Source organism: Callorhinus ursinus, unplaced genomic scaffold, assembly GCF_003265705.2.
Source record: "Callorhinus ursinus isolate GAN/ISIS: 27379988/994484 unplaced genomic scaffold, GSC_fseal_2.0 scaffold3, whole genome shotgun sequence".
Classification (NCBI taxonomy): Eukaryota; Metazoa; Chordata; class Mammalia; order Carnivora; family Otariidae; genus Callorhinus; species Callorhinus ursinus.
Window position 1 is genome coordinate 57,699,871 of NW_027397065.1, and position 21,520 is coordinate 57,721,390.

At 35.3% G+C, this 21,520-nt stretch overlaps 1 protein-coding gene across 1 annotated transcript in view; it reads left to right on the top strand.

Annotated features, from left to right (window-relative positions):
• The window catches only part of HCN1 (hyperpolarization activated cyclic nucleotide gated potassium channel 1), a 413,758-nt gene that overhangs the window by 387,743 nt on the left and 4,495 nt on the right, over positions 1-21,520 (top strand). The window contains exon 7 of the mRNA XM_025866650.2: positions 18,625-18,789. Coding sequence (XP_025722435.1) covers positions 18,625-18,789 — 165 coding nt within the window. The remainder of the gene's footprint in view (positions 1-18,624; positions 18,790-21,520) is intronic.

Sequence of the window (21,520 nt, forward strand, 5' to 3'; positions counted from 1 at the left end):
TAAGAAGCCAAAATATAGATATCTTTAATAACTGAAAGTTGAAAAGATTCAGTAAAAATGTTTGAGTGGAATACCCTTCCAAAGAAAATTTATTGTTTTTAAAGTGTCTGTGTCTATAGGACTTTAGGAATGCCTAAGAATAAACCTAATTCCCACTGGCTTCTGAGTGAGAGTCTATAATGATATAAGATGAGTGAAAATGAGAAAAACAAATGGCACGAGGGGACATGAAATTTCACTTCCAGCCCAGAAAATAGCATTTAGAAAGATAGCTTGGGTTCATCATTCAGTTCTTTGCATTTGCTGTGTTAATTGGCCCACTTGTGCCTGAACCAAATAACCTAAGGGCCTGGAAATAGCCAGGGTGAGGGAGAAGGTAGAAGGCCACAGAACAGAGAGAATGATCATCCTATGAAAGGGATGGCTTTCAGGGGTTTGACTCTGCCAAGTGACTCTGAGGGAGGGGATTTGCGTCTCATTAAGTATCCCTAACAAAAGGTCGGTAAATTTATGGCATTGCCATAATTGCAGGGATTTGGACAAGAATTTGCTACGACAGCAGTGGGGAGGGAAAATGAATTTGTGAACATGTCAGCGAGGAACTTGTACGTGAGATCAAAGCATCAGCAACTCTGACGCGTTCTGAACTGAGGAAAAGGAAATCTTTGAAGAACATAATCATTAAAACAAATGAATGGAAATGATTAAAATAGATGTCAAAAGTCCTGAAGCATCAACAGTTCTAGGATTATGATGTTCTAGACATGCACTATCACTCCGTCGCACTACTTTCTTGTATTTTTCTATAGCAATCATCATCTTTCAAGTCATCTTACTTATTTAAGGTTTTCCGTGTCCTTCTCTGGAATGTGAGTTCCATGAGAGTAAGGCCCTTGTCTTATACCTGCAACACCTAGAACATAGCTGAGACATATTAGACTATCATATAAATTTCCTGGGTGGATGAATGAAGTAATGTCGGAGCAGAGTTGTAAAGGCTAGATAGTGGTGTGCCAAGTAAAAGTTAGAGTAGAGGTTGAAAATTGAAGGAAAGAGTGGGTCTGTTTTAGAGAAAAAAATTATATGAAACTACCTTGCTCTTTCACCTCATGGAACCCATTTCTCATGATCTGAAATCTGTCCAGCTCATTCCACTGAGAAGCATGACCCAAACGTGGACTTGGAAAATTGATTATTTAAAGTAGCATATTTCCCTCTGTTATGGAATAGAAACTTCTGGATGTCTCACTCAGAGTATAATAGATTTAAGCTTGACCTAGATAGGTTTTTTTCAACTCTAAATGGACTCATCACTCTTATGGGCATAGGAAGGAGGGAAAAACACTTAGACAAGATAAAGAAATCTCTTGTCCATGTCTCCAAACTAATGACTATGACATCAAATGGTTCACAGACTTAAGTTTGATTCGAAGGTCTCTCCTCTTCTGCAAAGAGAAACTGCCATATGGCCTTCATTGTGGTCTTTCCATTTACACAACAATTTAATATGCCTGGTTAATGATGAAATACCAGCTTCCGGCTGGGAAATTAAAGCAGCTTTCAGCTCCTCTCAGCAAGCAGGCTGCAGTTTGATATATTCTGTAAACTGGATTCTGTATTAGCCAAGGGAAAGGATTGGCATATTTCGGAAACACAGTTGGACTTGTTCAAACGAGCGTTTTGGTGCACAGATGCTAAGTCTCTTTGGAGCTATACTTTAGATCACTTTGCTTCTACTTAGCTATCAACTAAATATATTTTTGTTTCAATTCCTTTTAATTTTCATCTTTACAGTAATTTTCAAAAATGTTTGTTGGGAAAGAAAGAATTCCCATTGAATGCCTTTTAAATCAGAGAATACAGTATCTGTGAAGGTGCATGATGGATCAAGTATGGCCTCACACAGACTGAGAATCAAATGTTGGCCCTATTACCAACTAGTTATTTAGCCTTAAGTAGGTTAACCGAATTCTTTTAGCTGAGTGCAGTAGTCTGTAAAGTAATGATAATAATACTCACTTTATAGACAGTTTCACGGGATAAATGATTGCACTTGTGTGAGTGTATGTGTGTGTGTGTTCATGTGTGTGTAAAATGCTAGGTGTGGTTTGATAAAGTAGAGGCAGACACAAAATGAAACATTAATTTGTTATAATAGTCCATACCCATTGATATCCACATGTATCTACATATCCATTTAGTAAATATTTGCTGTAAGGCGGTATGATTACAGTCATTGACCCTATCTTTTAATGTCTTTCCATTCTCCCAAGGTCTGAGATAACCATGAAAAATTCTCCAGTGACAATCTTTAGATAGATTTCATGGTCAAAGTGGATACCTAGTAACATTTTCACACACAGTTGAAAAACTTTGCATTCCTCTCTTTCACTTGTCTACTTTCAACTTATTTAAATTTACTCTTCCAGCAAGCCTGCTCTGAACTGCAGGCTGGTCCATGCATCATCGCTCCTCTTTCCGATAGTAGTCTAAGCTTATTTCTATCTTTTTATTGCATTTATTGCAATTAAATTATCTGTGCTTGCCTACTAAACTGAATCTCTTCAAACTTCATAACTCTATATCCCTAGCCGAGGGTTTTGTGGGTCTTCGATAATGTGTATTGAAATAACCATGCACACACAGAAACATACATACATGTATACAAATATATTTTATTTTTTATTCATCATTTCTTTCCCTATTCCACATCAGTATTTCCTACTTGATCTATTGACATAAAATCATTTTCAATCTATGGCATAAAATCATTTTCAACCGATGACATACCAGTCATGAACATTAAATATTGAGTATGTTGTAAATGACATCATTATCGACTAAATATTAACAGTCTGTGCTTTGACTAATATTCATTTGTTCAACAAGCTTTATTGAGACCATACTTTAAACACCAGTCACTAGGTCCTGTAATCAGTATGTCTTCAAGAAAGCAGACATGTAGGAAATCATATAGATATGCACATCAGTACAATTCAGTTCATTAACATAAGATAAAATCACAACTTGAGATGGAGGAATCTGTCCAAAAAATCCTCTCTGAAGGAGGTGACAGCTATCTTGAGTCCTGAAGGCTGCGTGGGAGGTAGCGGATTGAGATGTTTGTGGAAGGAGCATTCCAGATGGAAGGGGCAGCCAGTGTAAAAGGCAGAGGATAGAGAAAGCACGGCGGTTTGAGGAAGTGCCCATACAGTATTCAGTATGTTTGGAATGTAGAGTGGGAGGCAGTCAGTAGCAGGAGATGAGTAAATGCGGATCTATGTCTTGGCAAGAAATTAGGATTTCATCCTACACTCAATGGGCAAGAGGAATGGGATGACCAAATTTGCATTCAGGAATAAGCGTTCTCATAGAGGGAGGCACCCGTGCAAGCAGATAGGAGAGTCTTAAAATAACCCAGACAAGAAGTGATGAGGATTTAAACTCATCTTCAGCAAAAGATGAGAAAAGACACTAAAGGAAAGAAACAGTGGAATTTATAGTCCAGCTGTTTATGGAGAGTAAAAGAAAAGGAAGATTTACAAATGGCTTTGGGTTTGGATAACTGTAAATATGATGCTATTTCACATGATAGTGAATATAGATAAAACAGGTTTACAAGGGTAGAAGTGGGAGGAGATGAGAGATGAGTTGGATGTAGAGCTTGCTGGACTACATACTTTAAGTATGCAGTGGTTATATTGGTCATATATCCAGTTTCTCACCAACATCCACCACATTTGCAGTTATTTAATCCATGTGTTTATCCACTATCTATTTGTTGAATTGATGAATGAGTGCCTGTGGAACAGGCAACTTATAAACGTCCAGGAGAATCAATAGTCTGTTTGCAATACCAGAGAGCTCCAATAATAAAATGAAGATTAAGATGACTCTGGTTCACAATAAATTGGGAGAATTAATTTCCCTTTTGAAAGCTGCCACTAACATGAGAGCAAAAAAGATGGTGCACTGACCTCACAAACATGAGGAATTTCACAAAGTTGTAAGAGTACATCTCTGTTCCTATTATAACCTATTATAATTACTTAATCTCCTTCCAATTTCATCTACTACTCCCCAGCCTTTCTGAAACAGATCCTAGAGAGGATTAAGCCCTATTGTCCTAAAGATATGTTACAAGTAATGAATTAACTTAGCACCTGTGCATCTAGAATGGTACAATTTATGTACCATCCTCGTAAGAATTCATAAAATAATCACTGAAATGATTTTCTGTGTTGTATGTTTTAGGTGAGGAATCCTAGCTGAGAAAGTCCCCCTTTCCTCCCCCTAATATTAGAACAACCTACTTCCCATAAAAAGTATTCTGAGCTAGTAATAGGAAAAGCAAAAGAAACTTGATGTTCCTCTCATCGGGGGTCCTATTCAATTTTCTTATCTACCTCTCACAAGTTTCTGGCTTTTCCACATTTACAACTACCATTCTGTTTCTAGAACCATTGTGTATATTACAAGATGTTTCTGTTCTCAAAAAGGCCAAATCTACAGCTGAAACTTATAACATCTAGAATTTGTATATAACATTCTGAAGTTACATAAATTATACCTAGGAGAGAGGAAAAGAAGTCCCTATCCCGTTATGCTCTCTAATACCCTAATTGTCAATTAGGCTGTAAAAAACAAGTGCACTTGATAGAATGCCTCCAGCTGTCTCTGCTAAGGAAAAGACAATTCAGCCCAATGGTGGAAAGATACATGCCATCATTTAACCTTTTTGTGGGAAAACAAAGGATGCTGAGCAGATGTACTGGACCCTAGGGAAACTTTTCAGCAGGATGAACTTTGGCAATGAGAACAAGGAGAATAAAGACAAATCTTTGACCCTAAAACTGATCACTCAGCACCATTTACCACATATATATTTTGAGATTTTAACATTAGACTAACTCAGTAGTCTGGAGCTTAGAGAAACATGAGCTCATAACAAAATTAACAATTATTAATAGTTATTCATGCCATCTCCATGTGTCATGATGGAAAGCCGTTTATTATAGATGCCTCCCTAAAGCCCAGTGGGCAAGCTGATGCAGATCTGTATTGGATTTTTCACTGGTCTATGATGAAATAAGTAATATAAGAACAGTGGAGTAAGTTATCCTTACATATGGGTTTATTGAACTGTCCTGTCTTTATTCTATGTTTATTTTTTTATTTTGAAATACTATTGCTATTTCTATATTAAAATATTTTTTTCTTTTATGTACTGATGATGATGGACGATTTTTTTTTATCTTTTTAATGTCTTTTTACTTGTGTCCAGACCTGGAAAAAAAATGCCCTGACCATACCTTGGTCCTAATTAAACAATTTTTTAAAATATGCTACTGGTTCATATCTAAGTATATCATAACTACTCATTAATTTATTCATCCTTCAACAAATATTGAACAACTGCAAAGTGTCAGCTACTATTGTAGGTATTGGCATTCCGGTAGTGAGGAAGAAAAATTATATCCTGCCCTCATGCAGTTTACAATTCCCATTGACAGACAATTAAAAAAAGAAAAGAAATCAATAAATAAAATAATTTCAGATAGTTTAAAATGCATTGAAAACAATAAAACAGTTTCTGGATGAGGGTTTTTCCATGTATAGTTTTTGCACGTTTTTCAACTGGGCTAACATGGATTACCCCCCAATACCCACACTTATCTACTCTACGGAGTTAGTCATGGCCATAACAGTAAGCATGTTGTTGGGGATGTTGCTCATTATGTAGCACTGCTATGTAACACGTATCAGATATATTTCATTCTTTTTTCTCTACCAAAAAAAAAAAACTTTCTGCTTTTATATCAAAGAAAATATTACAAAACTTAACCATACATCCCACCACAAAAGAAACACCATCATATGTAGCTTATAAACACTTCCCTAATCATATTATATAGCTAGCCAAAGAGAAGAGCTTCTCTGTATTATGTTTTTGCATATCTTCAAATGCTTTTTTGTCCACACACGCTGTCAAAAAGCCCCAACTTAAACTTTCTGTCATAAACAATTTGCACATCAGTACTATTTATTAACACTAAATGTTTTTTTCATTTTTTTTCCTGTATCTAAGTGCCATGGACTCTTTAGCAGATCTTTTTTATTCTCTTTAATTAAACTAGTAAACCAACTTGAGTTACCTGACACCTGAATGGGAAAGAAAAATAGAGCTTTCAAAAAGGGTTTCTAATGTGTTTAAATATTAGCTTTCTCTTATTAACAAAGTGATACAGTGTTTCAAGATTATCCCCCAAAATTGCATAATTAAAACAAATGTCCCAAAGAATTTAATTATAGATGCTTTGATGTCCAAAACATAATTTTAAGCTTCTGTTGTCAAGATGATGCAGAAGTTGTACAAAGACACAAAGCAATAGCACATTTGCCACCTTGGACTTTTCTTTAAAGATTTACTTATGCATTTTAGAGAGAGAGTGTGCAAGTTTGAGTGGGGGAAGGGCAGAGGGAAAGAGAGACTTTCAAGCAGACTCCCACTGAGTGCAGAGCCCAACTCCCCACTGAATGCAGACTCCCAGGACCCCAAGATCATGAACTGAGCCAAAATCAAGGGCTGGATACTTAACCGACTGAGCCACCTAGGCGCCCCAGCCACCTTGGATTTTTAGGGCAGGGTTATGGAGATAATGAGCCCAACAGTATGTCCTCATTGGCACTGCTGTTAATCCATCAGTCCGGTGCTTTTAGGTGAAGGATTTGCTACTAGCATCTAGAAAGTAGAGGCCAGAGATGCAGCAGAACATTTTACATTGCCCAGGACAGCTCCCAACAGCAAATTATGCAACCCTAAATGAAAATAGTGCTGAGGTTGGGAAACCCTGGTCTAGAGTCTTGTTCAATTTTATATATTGAAACACACATCCAATAATTAATACAAATCTGACAACAAGTTTTTGCATTTATTTTGCTTTTCTTCCGAGATCCTTTCAGCTCTTCCTTCATTCTCACTTGGTCTCTGAAGTTTCAGTTGTCATCCTTCCTTTTGTTTAGGGATTTCTGCTAATGATAATGATGGTGTAGAAAATAGTAATGGAGATATACCTCTATAAATCAATATTCTAGGACTAAGTTATTCTTGTTATATTGAACAGAATTTCGTTTTGTTTTCAATTGATATTCTCTTAAAATAGATAAATATCTTTCTTTGAAATACATGAGTATACTTTTCTTGTCCTGGCATAGTATCATAATGGATTACATATCTTTCATCTTTCAACACTTATTTGTACTTATTTTAAATGTTTTGTGGTTTGTTTGTTTTGGGAGAGGGGGCATGGGGTGCAGAGGGAAAGGGAGAAAGAGAATCTCAAGCAGGTTCTTCTGGGAAGGGGAGAGAGTTGTGACATGACCTGGAAATTGTAAATATACAAAATTTGTTCCTGGTTAGAATTTGAACATTGACTGAATGTTTGATAATACTAAGAAATTATTGTTAATTTTTAGGGATAATAATGTTATTATACTGAGTATATTTTAGTAATGCATAGTGGAACTTCACACTTGAATTAATATATTCGCAATTTACCTCAGAGTAATCAAGGAGAGGGGAAATATGTGAAGTATCAGTGAAACAAATTTAGCTCTGAGTTGATAATTGTTTAAGCTGGGTGGTGAACATATAGGGATTTATTTTACTATTATTATTTATACTGTTCTACAGTTTATTAGACTATGATGTTATACTATCCAGTATGCTAGGATACTATTCTGCCTTTTTTAAATATTCAAAATATTCTACGGTAAAAATCTTAACAGTCAAAGAAATAGGAAAGAAACTGAGCCCTTTCTATAACTTTTATTCTTTAAGATGTGTTCCTTCCATCCTACCTTCTCCACAAGCCTGAGAAGAAAATACTGGTTAACTGAGTACCTGGTTAAGTGAAGTTTCTATTAGACATAGTTTGAAAAAGATGCAGTCTCATCTCCGTTAAGCTTATAAAGGATGAGAAGATGTTTTTTCTCCAGCATGAGAGTCAGACCATCTCTGATAGGAGAGTTTCCCCGAGTGCATTTATCATACTGACCTAGTAGGTCAGGAAGGAATTTTTTTAATGTAGTTAAACTGTTGGGGCGTTTGACCTAATTCTTCAGCTCACTTTGCTTGAAATCACAAGCTAAAACATAACTTATGCATCTTTAGTCCACTGATTGCTATTCTTTCCAGATTTTATTTGACTAAGTTAAGGTATGATAAAGGTCATCTACTTGGAAGGGAAAAAAAAGTCTATAAAACCTAGAAGTTGGCAGAGTTTTTCTGTAAAGGACCAAATAGTAAATATTTTAGGCTTTGTGGACCACGTATGGCCTCTGTTGCATATTTATCTTTTAATTTATTTATTGTTTTACAAACTTTTAAAAACATGAAAACTATGCTTAATATAATACAAAAAGCAGCAAAATTGTGAAGGTTGGATCTAGCTATAAGAATCTTGATATATCCTCTTATTTTAAAACTAACCATTCATCCAAATTTAATTCATTCTGAACAACATAAGCAAAAGCATCTGTGAAATATATTTTACTTATTATTATTCCTTTAATGCATATGCATTTCACCTCTATCACTTAATACGTACTACTAACTAAACCAACTAATTATTGATGTGGATCATCTTTTATCATGAATACGTACTTGAACTTATACACAAACTTTTTAATTCAGAATTTAAGTGCCATTTTTATGATTGTAATTATTAGCTTGAATTTGCTTATTTGTTGTCCTATAGAGTGATGCTTCTTGGAGGGGAAAGATAGCAACAGATATTTACCTGTGTTAGGATTAATTTGTGAATGTGCCTGTTTTCTGGGTGAGGGGATGGTAGTAGGGTTTCTTTGTTTGCCTAATACATTTTTGCTGTTACCTTGCACAAAAAGAGATTTCCAGCTGACCTCTCTATGATACCTTGGAGTACTCAGAAGTAGAAAATAGAAACTCTGTAGGTAAGATATTAGTTTTCTACTCACTTCAAGGCCTCTCTCTGACTACTCATGTACCGGGCTTGAAGAGCTCACTGTAATCTCTCAAGAGTGGGCAAGAAAAGAAAAGGTAGAGGCTTTTAACAAAATGGACTGGAATGAACATCTAGAAAGAGGTCACAGATGGAGATGTATATGAGTCCAGCATTTTCGGGCTGAGTGGCATTGAGTCAAGCTCAGGTTAGCTGAAGTGGTAGAGCCTATTGTAAGGGAACACAGAAGAAAGGAAGCACAGAAAACCACCCCAGGAAAGTCAGAGGCTGACTTTGTGGCAAGAGAAAATGCCCCTCGGGAACCCATAGCAATTCCGGTACCCCAGGAGCCATTTTAGGGATACACCATTCCCAAAACTTATGCAATCTCTGACTTTCCTAGCTGTTCATTCCTCACTTTCAGGCTCCCCATGAGAGGGTATAATTAGGCCTGTCAGTCACAATCCAACACAAAGCATCCCCATCAGGAAGAGTTCTCCAGCCAGGCCATCCTGTGGGCTGCTGGCCAGGTTTGGGATACCTGTCTTTGAGGTAGTCATCAATCATGGCTGTACCTGTTAATACATATATTCAGTTATATGATGAAAGCTTACCAACTTGAACACACACAAAAAAATACTGCTTCTAACCAATTCTATAAAAAGGAGCTATTGGCTTCATGTCAGAAAGTGTTTCATGAAATGAGATTTTTCTCTGGATGCCAAAGTTTTGCCTGATTTTTTTTTCCAAAACAACCTTTTATCTGATCTCACTCAAAGCAGAAACCCTCTAGTGGTTTGCCTTTACCTCTACGTTCAAAATTCACAGATGCCTCATCACCTTTCAAGTTCTTTTGAAGCTTCATTTGCAGTAATTCTTCAAAGAGGTCACTTTTGCTCTAGATGTTACAGCTTTATTTTAAGCAAATCCCCATCACCTCATACCCAAATTAATAATTGTGAAACTTCTTTACAAATCTTTTTTACCTGCTAGGAGGCCCCCTCTCCATTCATTTTATAAGCCAACTGTAGATTAATATTCTTGTATCAAGAAACAAAAGATTTGAAAGAGAACAAGTTTACCTTTTAGAGAAAGGGAGGCTGAGTGTTTTTCCCATGTGTGGCAGGATATTGAGAAAGACAGAACTCCCCAGCTCTATTCCATTTATTCTTTCCTAAAACAATACTTTATACACAACTTCCTTCCTTCAGAAGCCTTGCAATAATATTGTCAATCAAGACCAAACTTCTTATCTGTGGAGGACTATTCTCTCTGCCTACTCAAAATCCTATGATCCTGAGACTGCTGTTCTTACAGTTCTATGGAAACCCTCTACCCAAACTCTCCTCTGCACCTGTGCTCAGGACACTATTCCATCCATCTTCCTTCCCATCCCATTTTTCTGTCTTCTGCATCCTCATGACCTGGGCAATGCAATTCCTACACTGTTTTCAGAGCCTACCTAAGCCTTCTCTTGTCACCAAAAGTGTATAGAAATCAATTACGACAGATGATGTATTATCTGGATTTTTAGATTTCTATCAGGTTAAAGTCCCTAGCAGACATTTTAGCTTTGGAATTATTCTCAAGCTCGGTTTATATACTGTGCTTGGATTTCTAATTAACTATAAACTCTGAGGGGTTTTTCTTATTATTATTTATTATTTATTATTTATTTTATATTCCCCATAGTTTCCTTCAAGGTGCAATAAAAAAAACATTTGTTGACTTGAATTTATACCATCCCTTAATTTCCATTCCTTTTTGCCACCTTTTTCCAATTTTCTTTAAACAAGGAACCTTGTTTTAGATGTAAATCCGACAGCTACAAGACTTCTTTCCCCCCCAAAAAACCCATCACTGACATCACCTAAAACCTTGCTAGAAATATGCATTGTCAGCACCCCCCTATTTACTAAATCCGAATCTGCTTTTTAGCATGACATGCAGGGGATTCTTATACATATTAAAGTGTGGGAAGCACTGCACTAAAGATTCCATCATGAATCAGTTAACCATTCATTGTTACATTGAATAAACCAAGAAAATGTGTATTTAAATCCCTATTTTATCATTCACACATGTATGTGTATACGTGAGTGAAAGAGACAAAGAGAGAGAACCAGGGGAAAATTTTGGAGACAAATAACTGTTTTGCTATAGTAGACTTGCCTCATAAATATCTAGTGAATATATTTTCTGTTTAGACTATTATTTCTGCAGTACTTTTCTTTTTCTTTTTCATTTTGTGTAAACATATCAAACCCCATAGGAAAACAGAGCTGTCAAGATATCACTTCAAAAAAACACACTTGACGTAGCTAAGAGCCCAAGTCATTTGATGAATTTTTTAAAAGCTGGCTGCTTTTTAAAGGCATTTATAATTCAAGGTGTTTGATTAACTTTTAAAGAGTTGAGTGCTGGTAGATTTAAAATCAAAAGGAAAGATTTGGAGTGGTCCAGTGAATTTTTAAAGATGGATAGAAATCAGGAGAAGTGTGGTCTTAACCTTCTTGGCTTTGATATTTTTTATGTGATTTTTGTTCCAATCACATAACAGGTCCCCTTTAATCTTGTATATGTCACATGGACTCACATGGGACTATCAGTAATTGTTCTTTATCTACCCAACAGATATCCTGAAAATTACTGAGATAGTCCATCAAGTATTTTAACTTGTGAAAGACAAGTAGTATAAATATATAGTAGATAACAGTTTATGAGTAGTATTGTGTAAAGCAGATTTTATGCAGACATTAGGCAGTTGAAGAAGTCACAGTAGAATTTATAAATATATCCATCATAAGGAAGGGGAAGTGGTGAGAGGTTTAGAAGTGGAAGGTATAAACCTCAATGGAAACATCTGTATATCCAACAGAATGAAACAATCATGTCACAAACATGTTTGTAACCAATAGGAACCAGATAAAAGATAAGAGTAATGTAACTTCTGGTGGATAAGGGTCAAAACTCCTCAAAAAGATATGGCTATTTAGAATGTTGTGCTCAAGTGTGAGCACTGTTTTTTATGAAACATATTTGCACACTGGTATAAATCATTTCTACTTTTCATTTATTCATTGATTCATCCATTCTTTATTTCTCGAACCACAATGATATTATGTGACTAAATCTATGGTAGGTTTTGTAAATGTGATGGTTGTACTTTTCATTAAAGACCTATTAGTTTAGAAAAATAATCACATAAACAAGTCTGAAAATGGGCCATAGGGTCTAAGATGCACGATTATAAAGCAGAGTGGAGACATAAAGGTTATTAAGAAGGGTGTCCATGGGTGTGAAATCATCTCATTTAAGACAAGTCTAAGGAATTGGGATGGTTAGTTGATGAACAGATTGTTTACAAGAAGGTGGAGGGTGTGGGAGATGATAATTGTATTTCACAAATTTGAACAGTTACTTGATATATGAAACATTATTTTTTTCCTTTGTTCCAGCAGGTAGAGTCAAAATAATACAGCAAGAAGAGAGGGAACATAAGGGGGAAAGGAAGGGACCCATGTTTCAGGAGTGCCCACTCTGTGCTAGGTTTGTGCCAGGCACTTTGTAAGCACTATTTTAGTTAATCCTTTTAACAACTTTGCCCATGCTTAACCCATCTGAAATGCCACTACTAGGCCAATACTCAGAGCCACAGGTGATCACCCTAATTGCTGTACTTTAGGAGAGATGAATTGACCAAACATATGGGGGAGAGCTAAGATTTTTTTGGCAAAGCAATAACTTTAGATGATATAAATGACAGTAGGATCCATGGTAGAAGGTGCTAATAATTGTACAAATGTGACTGTTTGTGAGAACTGAAATCATCAGTTATATCCTTAGAAAATAAAGCAAAATTGGATATTCTAGTTATTAGACTATCATAATATATATGCATAACTCTTCGTTTATAATATCTGAATTTTTTATGAATATGTTATATCCAGTCTGTTTCAGAAGCTTATAAAAGATGTGAAATAGTTCTTTTTTTTAAGATTTTATTTATTTGAGAGAGAGAGCACAAGCAGGAGGAGCAGCAGAGGGAGAGGGAGAAGCAGGTTCCCTCTTTAGCAGAGAACGCAGCCCAATTGGGGCTCGGGACCATGGACCCCGGGACCATGACCTGAGCTGAAGGCAGACACTTAACCGATTGAGCCATCTAGGTGCTCCGTGAAATATTTCAAGATATGTCAACTACTACAAATTTCCATCTATTTAATGTTCTATTCTACTCCAAATTCCCTAGATCGCTCTTCAAATTCCTGTGACATCTCAAGTGCTTCTACCAGCCAAGTTTGATACACAGATTTAAGCCAGATGTTACCACCTCCTATGCTATAAGAGGTGATATTTTACTAGTTCACTAGTATAAATATAGAAAGATTACAAATACAAATATAGAAAGAAAACAAGAAAAGTGTTATTTCCTCTTGCACATACTATGAGACACTGGATTAGGAGCCTAAGTAATTTACAGGAAATTAGTATTTTGATACAAAACAGAGAATTACTTTTATTTCATGATATTGGATACAAAAAAAAGAAGCACCTTCTTACTTATGTTACTATGAGCAACCAAGTACAGATGTTCCTATAAATTCTAGAAACTCAGGTTAAACATATTACCTTACAAATTTCTGTCATAAGTTCCTGGTAAGTTCCTGCATTACTGCAATGTTAAACTCTGTTTTAGGGGTCACAGAAATATTTCTGAGTTACAAAATTCTTGACGCCATTTATAAAATGACTTTATATAAGGTGACAGTAATGTCAGATAGACTGAAATGCTTATAATCAAGGTTAACTGATGTCAGCAAAAATAGCATGGAGTAGTTGATATATCTCATATCCTAAGGTTTATTAAAAGTATATATATATATTTTTTTTGTAGCAGTGAGTCAAATTTAATCTCCTGGGATATACTCCTCTTTATAATGTTGAAATTGAAAACAGTTTTCCAATGTGCCTGTGATAGGGTGCATTACTGTCAGTTTTCCTCTTTAATAACTGAAATAACTTACCCTGTAAAGAAAAACAGGAGAATAATACAAAATTAAAATTAATATGTCAAGTCCCCAAATACTTGTGCTCTGGATTATAATTTAGAAATTTGTGTCCAGATAAAGGACTTATTTCCAAGTAAATTTGCACAAAAATTGTTAAAGCAGTGATTGCACCCCTGGGAAATTCCTAGTTTAGTTCTCAAAGAGTAAATAAACAAGAAGAAAAGTAGAAAGATTGGAACAGTTAACATGGTCTAGAAAATATGCCATAATAGTCTTTAAAAAAGCTTACATCTGTAAGATGCACTTAGTTTGTTCTTTGGGAGTTCAATTTTATTTCATTGTGTATTTTACTTTTTGTGTGAAGTCGATCTGAGCACCCAAAGGCAAATTAAACTTTCTACCTGGTGAGAAATGACATTGTCTACGTTGAAGAAAATATTACCAAACATTCTAGATACTTTCTTCATTATAGATATTGCACAAAACCCACAAAGATATGTTGTGTTGCTTAGAGAAAGTATATAAATCATTTGGCAAGTTCTGTTACAAAAGAGAGATACCTCACAGGGGAACCAATATAACATTATCTAAAACTTAAAGAATAGAACTTAGTGCCTTGGGTTCATCCACTATCATTGATGTACTCATAAGCATTTTAAAATAATTTTCTCTGGGCTCAAAACTCAAGGTTGCAGTCACTGGGAGGGATACAATAATGTCACTGTATGATTGCTGTCTTTAAAATGTCTCAAACCAGGTGAGGGAGGTAAGTAATCTTTAGGAAACAATTAGAAAATCCAACACAAGAAAATAAAAGTAGTGACAAACTAATGTATACATAATTTCTTAGGAACCTAAAGAATAGTATGAGATACAGATGAATAAAACGGTTTTTCTTTCTCTGTTTTTATCCAAACCCAAATACACATACACACACACACACACAGAGTAAATACACAAAAACTCTGTAACACCTGACACAGGACTCTCTTCCCTCAATAAGTAAGTCTCCAAAATAACTTAATATTAATCAAAAATTAATTCATGGAGAAGCAACTGCTCCATTCACATACTGAATCTAGAAATTCAGTTCATGAAATCTAAGACTCTTTTACGATCAGAAGATTTGCTTTTTTCATTGCTAAATGTGTGGCATTTGTTAATTTTGTTATTTATGGAAGAAACAAAGAGACTTTAAAAGAAGGGACTATTTAAAGTGATTTTCACACTGACCAGTGAATATACCTTCACTCCTCTCGTGAATACACCTTCATTTGTTCTGTTTCTCACTACGAACTTATTGAGGAGGTGCCAAGAAATAATGGCTGAAGAATTTTTTGTTGCCTCCAGAACTGTAATAACATAAAATTTCAGTTGTTTAAGCCAAAAATTTGTTTTAAGTATGCTGGTGGTTACTGATGAAACTTGAAGGGAGAGTAGAGGGAACTTGGAATATATATAGCAAGGACTGTGCCTAGGGAGGGAGCAGATCTCCTGGCAGAACCCAAGAATGGCTCCCAGCTGAGACCCTAGGACTACAAAGAACCAAGTGAAAAGTGAGGGAGAAAACAGGTGACCTACCCAAGGCTGCGTGTGGTACAAAGGACTCTCTGTCCCTCACTCCACATTGCAGAGCAGCCTGTAACCAGGCATTTATTCTCCTGAGGTTCTTTTTTGAAAGCAGTTGAAGAAGGCAGAGAACTAAGATGGCTAAAACAGATTATTAGTGACCCTGGAGTAAAGCCTTCCCCCATTCTGGCATTTAAGGAAGTAAGAGAACAAACTGCCTATCTCTTTGCTCTAAAGAGAAACCCCAAATCAACAAATTATGCCACATCACCAGATTTTTCATCCTTAAATGTGAAAGAATGTGAATGGATTACCTGAAGAAACCATTAAACATTCAAGGAAAAGCTCTAGACACAGAGGCAGAAATAGTGAAGAGAAAGAATTTAGAAAACAGAAGGGGACTAAAATATATATAAAATAGAAAAACAAAAGCCCTTTTTTCTTTTCACTTTAACAGTTTTATTGCAATATATTTTACATATATAATTCACCCATGTAAAGTGCACAATTCAATTTTTTAATTAAATTTACCAAATTATGAAACCATCACCATAAATCAGGTTTAGGACATTTTCATCACTCCAGTAAGATTTTTTGTACCCATTTATTGTGAATCTCCTTTCCCACCCGCTGTCCCGAGCAACCAATAATTTGTCTCTATAGATTTGCCTTCTCTGCATACTTCATATACATGGACTCATATAATATGTAGACTCATGTCTTGCTTCTTCCGCGTATGTTTGTGAAACACACTGAGGCCTGTCCATGTTGTAGCATATGTGCGTCATTCATATTCAGAACTCTTAACACCCATCAGGAGACAGTGGACATTACATCTATAATGAAAGAGAAGGATATAATGAGAAAGCAATAAACATAGGAAAATGGAAAGCATTTGGAAATTAAAAATATAGGTGCCAAAACAAAAATATATTAAAAAGAATGGACGGTAAAGTTGAGGAAATCCCCTACTGTCGTAATCACTACTAACAGGTTTGCATTCTCTCATATCCTTTTATTTCCTATTCTGTGCACTTAGATATAAATTTTATAACTAAAGGTTTATAATTAAAGGTTAATTACATCACAAAATAAAAATAATTTATATAAAGAGAAGTTGAAAAAAAGAAAAAAATGCACATCTGCATAAAGGAATATTTTTTCATCTGGAGCAAGGCATATTGGTAGATGTCATTATCATTAGGATCATTTTTATCAGACTGTAATTACAATCTTGTATCCTTCTTTTCTCACTTAAGCTTTCATGACCATTCTACTGTTATCACACTGACTTTAAAAGCTTCACTTTTCATAATTGCCGCATATTTCATCCAGTGGCCTTGTACTTGGTTGAATTTTGACTTATTTAAACATTTAGGACATTCTCACATTTTCAGACGTTTAAATAAATATGTATCACTGTGTAAACATTGTTCTAACTATAGACTATTCCTCAGGTTAGATTGTCCAGTGAAATTTCTGGGTTGAAGACTATGGATACTTTTTAAGATCTTTGTTACAGCTTACTGGTTATTTTCCATGAGGTTTATAAACTAACCATTCTACATGACAACTTGCACAGATTTGAAAGAAACACTTAGCCGTAATACGTTTCCCATCAGCTTATTCACCATAATGTGCCAATTATAAATTTATAATATGGTATTAGTACCTTTGTGACCAACAGGAATTTAATTTGGGGATAGTGCTGAAAATACTTCCTTTTACCACATTGTTTAAAGTAGCCAGCAAATTCCATGGTGTGATAATATGCTTTATGTTTAAATATAATAAAGATTCATCTTTCTACCTATATCAGTACACACACACAAATGTGAACATTCCACAATACTACTTATTAAATTTACATGTTTACCAGCATGAACAACAACATAAGTGGTTGCTTCAGTGGCATTTCCTAAAATGCTATCTTCCCAGATTGGTTCAGATGTGCTTCTTAATACTTCCAGAATGCCCACAGTCTGTATTATTGTTCTTACCAGATTGCATTTAAATGAACTCTCAATTAAGATGAACTCTTTTTTAAAAAATCATCAGTATATAAGTAACACAAAAGTAGACATTCTGTTTGATTCATATTTCCAGCCCTAACATCAAATACATAATGCCCACCACAACATTTATTCACCATGTTTATCAACATGAACTGAACTTACTTAAATAAGTTCAGAAGAGCGTGAATTTAGGCCCCTTTCAATAATTATTTTGCTGTTATTTCCTTACATTAGGAAACTGCTTTTCAGAAATATTTCTGCCATTTCTTTTTTCAAATTGGTTATCTTGAAACTAAATTTTTTAAATATTTTTAATTTTTTTAAAAAATCAAAATCTATAGAGTTGAATTAATAAATTTAGGGAAATGAAATAGAAGATTGTCACTTGTGGATTTATTTAAGGAGCAAATAAGGGAATCCAAATTTGCAAATGTTTGCTTACTATATTTTGGAAATCTAATTCTCAAAAAAGAATTTTTCTTAGAAATTACTGAAATAGAAAGCCTCTCTGTGCATTTGGAATGTAATTTTCTATACCAATCTCATTGGGAGTATGAGAACTACATAAAGCATGCCTGAAATGCATTCCTCAGAACCTGTGGTCCAGTTTTTCTTGATCATAGGACTTTCTAGGCCAGTGTTTGGTTCACTTTGGTTTCTATCTATATCATATGATCTGCTTTTTGCCTTCCAAACTTCATAAAAATCTTGTCTGATTACAGTTTCTTCCAGTATTCAACTCCATTGTGGATTTATGATTCCCTTTTCTACATTTTTATTGTTATTTCAGATGCATTGGAATGAGGGCTGAAAGATAACTCCGTGTCAGCTTTCCATTTGAACTAAAGTCTTTAACTGTTTAACAATAAATATCATTTTAAGGTTGAGTATTGTCGATTGGAAATTTTTGTCAGAAGGAACTTACTGATAAAATAGAAAATGCTGCCAATCATTGGTTGATCACACCATGAGACTTTTTTTTTAAATTGTGGGTCTTAGTGGCCTTTGAAAGTACACTACCAAACAAATCTTCCCTTCTTGTATTTATAGAGATTTGCTTGCTGACCAAGGGCCGCCGCACTGCCAGTGTTCGAGCCGATACATATTGTCGTCTTTATTCACTTTCTGTGGACAATTTCAATGAGGTCCTGGAGGAATATCCAATGATGAGGCGAGCCTTCGAGACCGTTGCCATTGACCGACTAGATCGGATAGGTACTCTCTTCAGTTTTCTAACTTTTTTTGTGTACAACTTAGTTATACTTTAGTGGACTGATACATGTTTGCAATCATAAGTCCTAAATGCTATAATAGGTTGCCTATTAATTAGCATAGAACTAGCAGTTAGCTCTAGCCCTATTTCTACTATCTAACTTTCTCTTCTAAGTATTCTGGGTTTATTTAATCATCTCTATTTTTACTAGCTGCTCAGTCTGATTTCCCCAGTGATGTCAAAACAATTTGAATCTTCAGGTAAAAAACAATGATAAAAATTTTAGGTAGCACTAAAATAGAACTAAAAATATAATAGTATGAGTCTACATTACAAACCAAATAATTTTACTACAAGGTTTAAAAATTTTTATGTATCAACTTTACATTTTTAGCTTTATATTGAGAACTGAAAACTTGTAGATTTTATTTGTCTGAGTAGAAACTTCTGGAAACGTTTGTAATACAGACTCATGCAGGAAAAGCCTTCCTAGAAGTGCCCGACATAGATGCTTTACTTTGTAAACATCAACTTATTTTACAGTCTTCTCTGCTCTCCAATAAGAATATATAAATTAGACCTTATTAGTTACACTAGTTAAAAGATCTGAAGAATTGCTATAGTAAAGTTAGAACAGATTGGCTTGCCATTCGCTTCCCAAGATACGCTGGAACATTCTGATGTCAGAAGGTGGTATGCATTCATTTTCTATACCTAAATCCTCTTTCCCCACCCTACCACGCTCTGCCCCCTTTCCTTGCTTAACTGTACTCCATCTTCATAACCTGGGTTTAGACATCACTACCCTGTAGAAATCTTGTGTGACCTCCTGCCGGCTCCTAGGCTGAGTATCCTGGGTATGTTCTCCCATCCCCCTAGGAAATTCCTCCATCACAATACTGCTTTTATCATTGCAATTGCTCTAACGATGCTAAGATTTGTGAATGTAGAGATCATGTCTAATTCACTATTACATTCACAGTACCTAGTACACAATGAATATTCTTGAAGAGAGCTGGTAGGGAGGGATGAGGGAATCAATGATCTCAAAGGATATGGGGTTGGGATCACTTGTAAGTAAACAAGTCCTTCATTCTTATTGAAGGTAAGGACCATTGATTGATGTAGTCTTATGTCAGCTTTTCTTACGCACTCTGTCTTTATTTCCCTGCTACAGAGTGGGATGACAGATGCATTAGGCTCTAAAATTAGGTTAGGAGAAGTAAAGGTAGTATTTGGACATTATCATTAGACATAAGACACATATTAGAAATTCATACTGACAATTTAGACACGTAATAGGACATAGTGTTGAGAGAGACAGTGCCCAAAAAAGTGGGTATTCTGAAAGCATCTTTATTTAATTTGAAAATAATTTGCCTCTTTGTGGTATGTGAGTGCTCATGGTAGAGCTAGAGACTAATTTCTGAGCACATGCGTTTTTTTCCTAAGCCAGCTAGACATTTTCAGAGAAAGCGTTAAAATCAGGGTATTTTAATAGAGAATTTCTGTTAATCTGATCAGCTTCACTCTCATCTAACTTATTCCAATTAATTTTTATAAGAAAGTTTGCATGAAATGGTTTGCAATCAATAAACCAGGCAATAAAATTGCAAATAAGCACCAAGCATTTGCAGTTTTGATCCTTATAAAATTCTAACAGTGCATTAAAAAGTATAATATTTCTCCATAAGTTCACAGATATTTACATTACAAAACGTTGACTATTCACATGATCACAAAAAAGTATTATCTTTCTCCATTCTGTGGCTATTGCTTATACATGTAAGACCATATTTAGTTAAGGCAATATGCTAAATGAGCATTTATATTTATTACAGATATAGGAGCTTTTGTTCTTGAGAAAATTAGAACAGTTCTATAAGGAGAGACAAACATTTATTTCGGCAGTCATTTAAAATGATAGTTTTCCAGCATCCAAGTAAATTATAACATAGATTTCCATTAAAAAGTATTCCTTCTAACTCTAACTTCATTTAGCAATATGGCAAGTTGATTCACTTTTCAGTTATGATATTTATCTGGGGATTATTTTATCGATGATGTCACCAAAAGTCACTAATTTCCCCCTCTTTCATCAATCTAATTTTGATTCTATTGTCATCCTGCCAGAGAATGTCTACTTATTGCAAACCACTCCAAAGACAATGACAGGAAGGAGAGGTAACGCTTACTGAGGTTCTAAAGGGAGCTGAGAACCTGCCATACACTGTGCCCCTTAATCCTCACAAAGACCTTTCAGAAAAGGAAAGATTATGAAATGGTTCTCCACTTGGCCGTGCATAAAAATCCTCTGAGGAAATACACTTTTAAAGTACTGAAATCTGGACCCCATGTCTGGTTATTCTGGTTTAATTAATAGGGTTCAGATGAAAATCAGTATTTTTCAAAGCTTCAGAGAGGAGAAGACTATGAATGTATGGTGGAGGATTACTGGTATAAGGCACTGGTCAGAGGCAAAGGACTTGCCACAGGGCTCCTCAGATTTGCATGTGAGAATCTCCTGAGGATCTTAGTAAGATGCAGCATCTTGGTCAGCAAGTAGGAGGGGGCTTAAGAGACTGCATTTCTAGAAGGCACTCACGTGATACAGATGCATGCCGCTGGTAAGAATCTGCCATCATATTTGCTGTTTTCCTTCCCCAGTCCTGTTTCTTTTTAACCAGTCTCTCTTGGGCATTGTTCTAACCTTCCTATGTCCCGTTCTCCTTC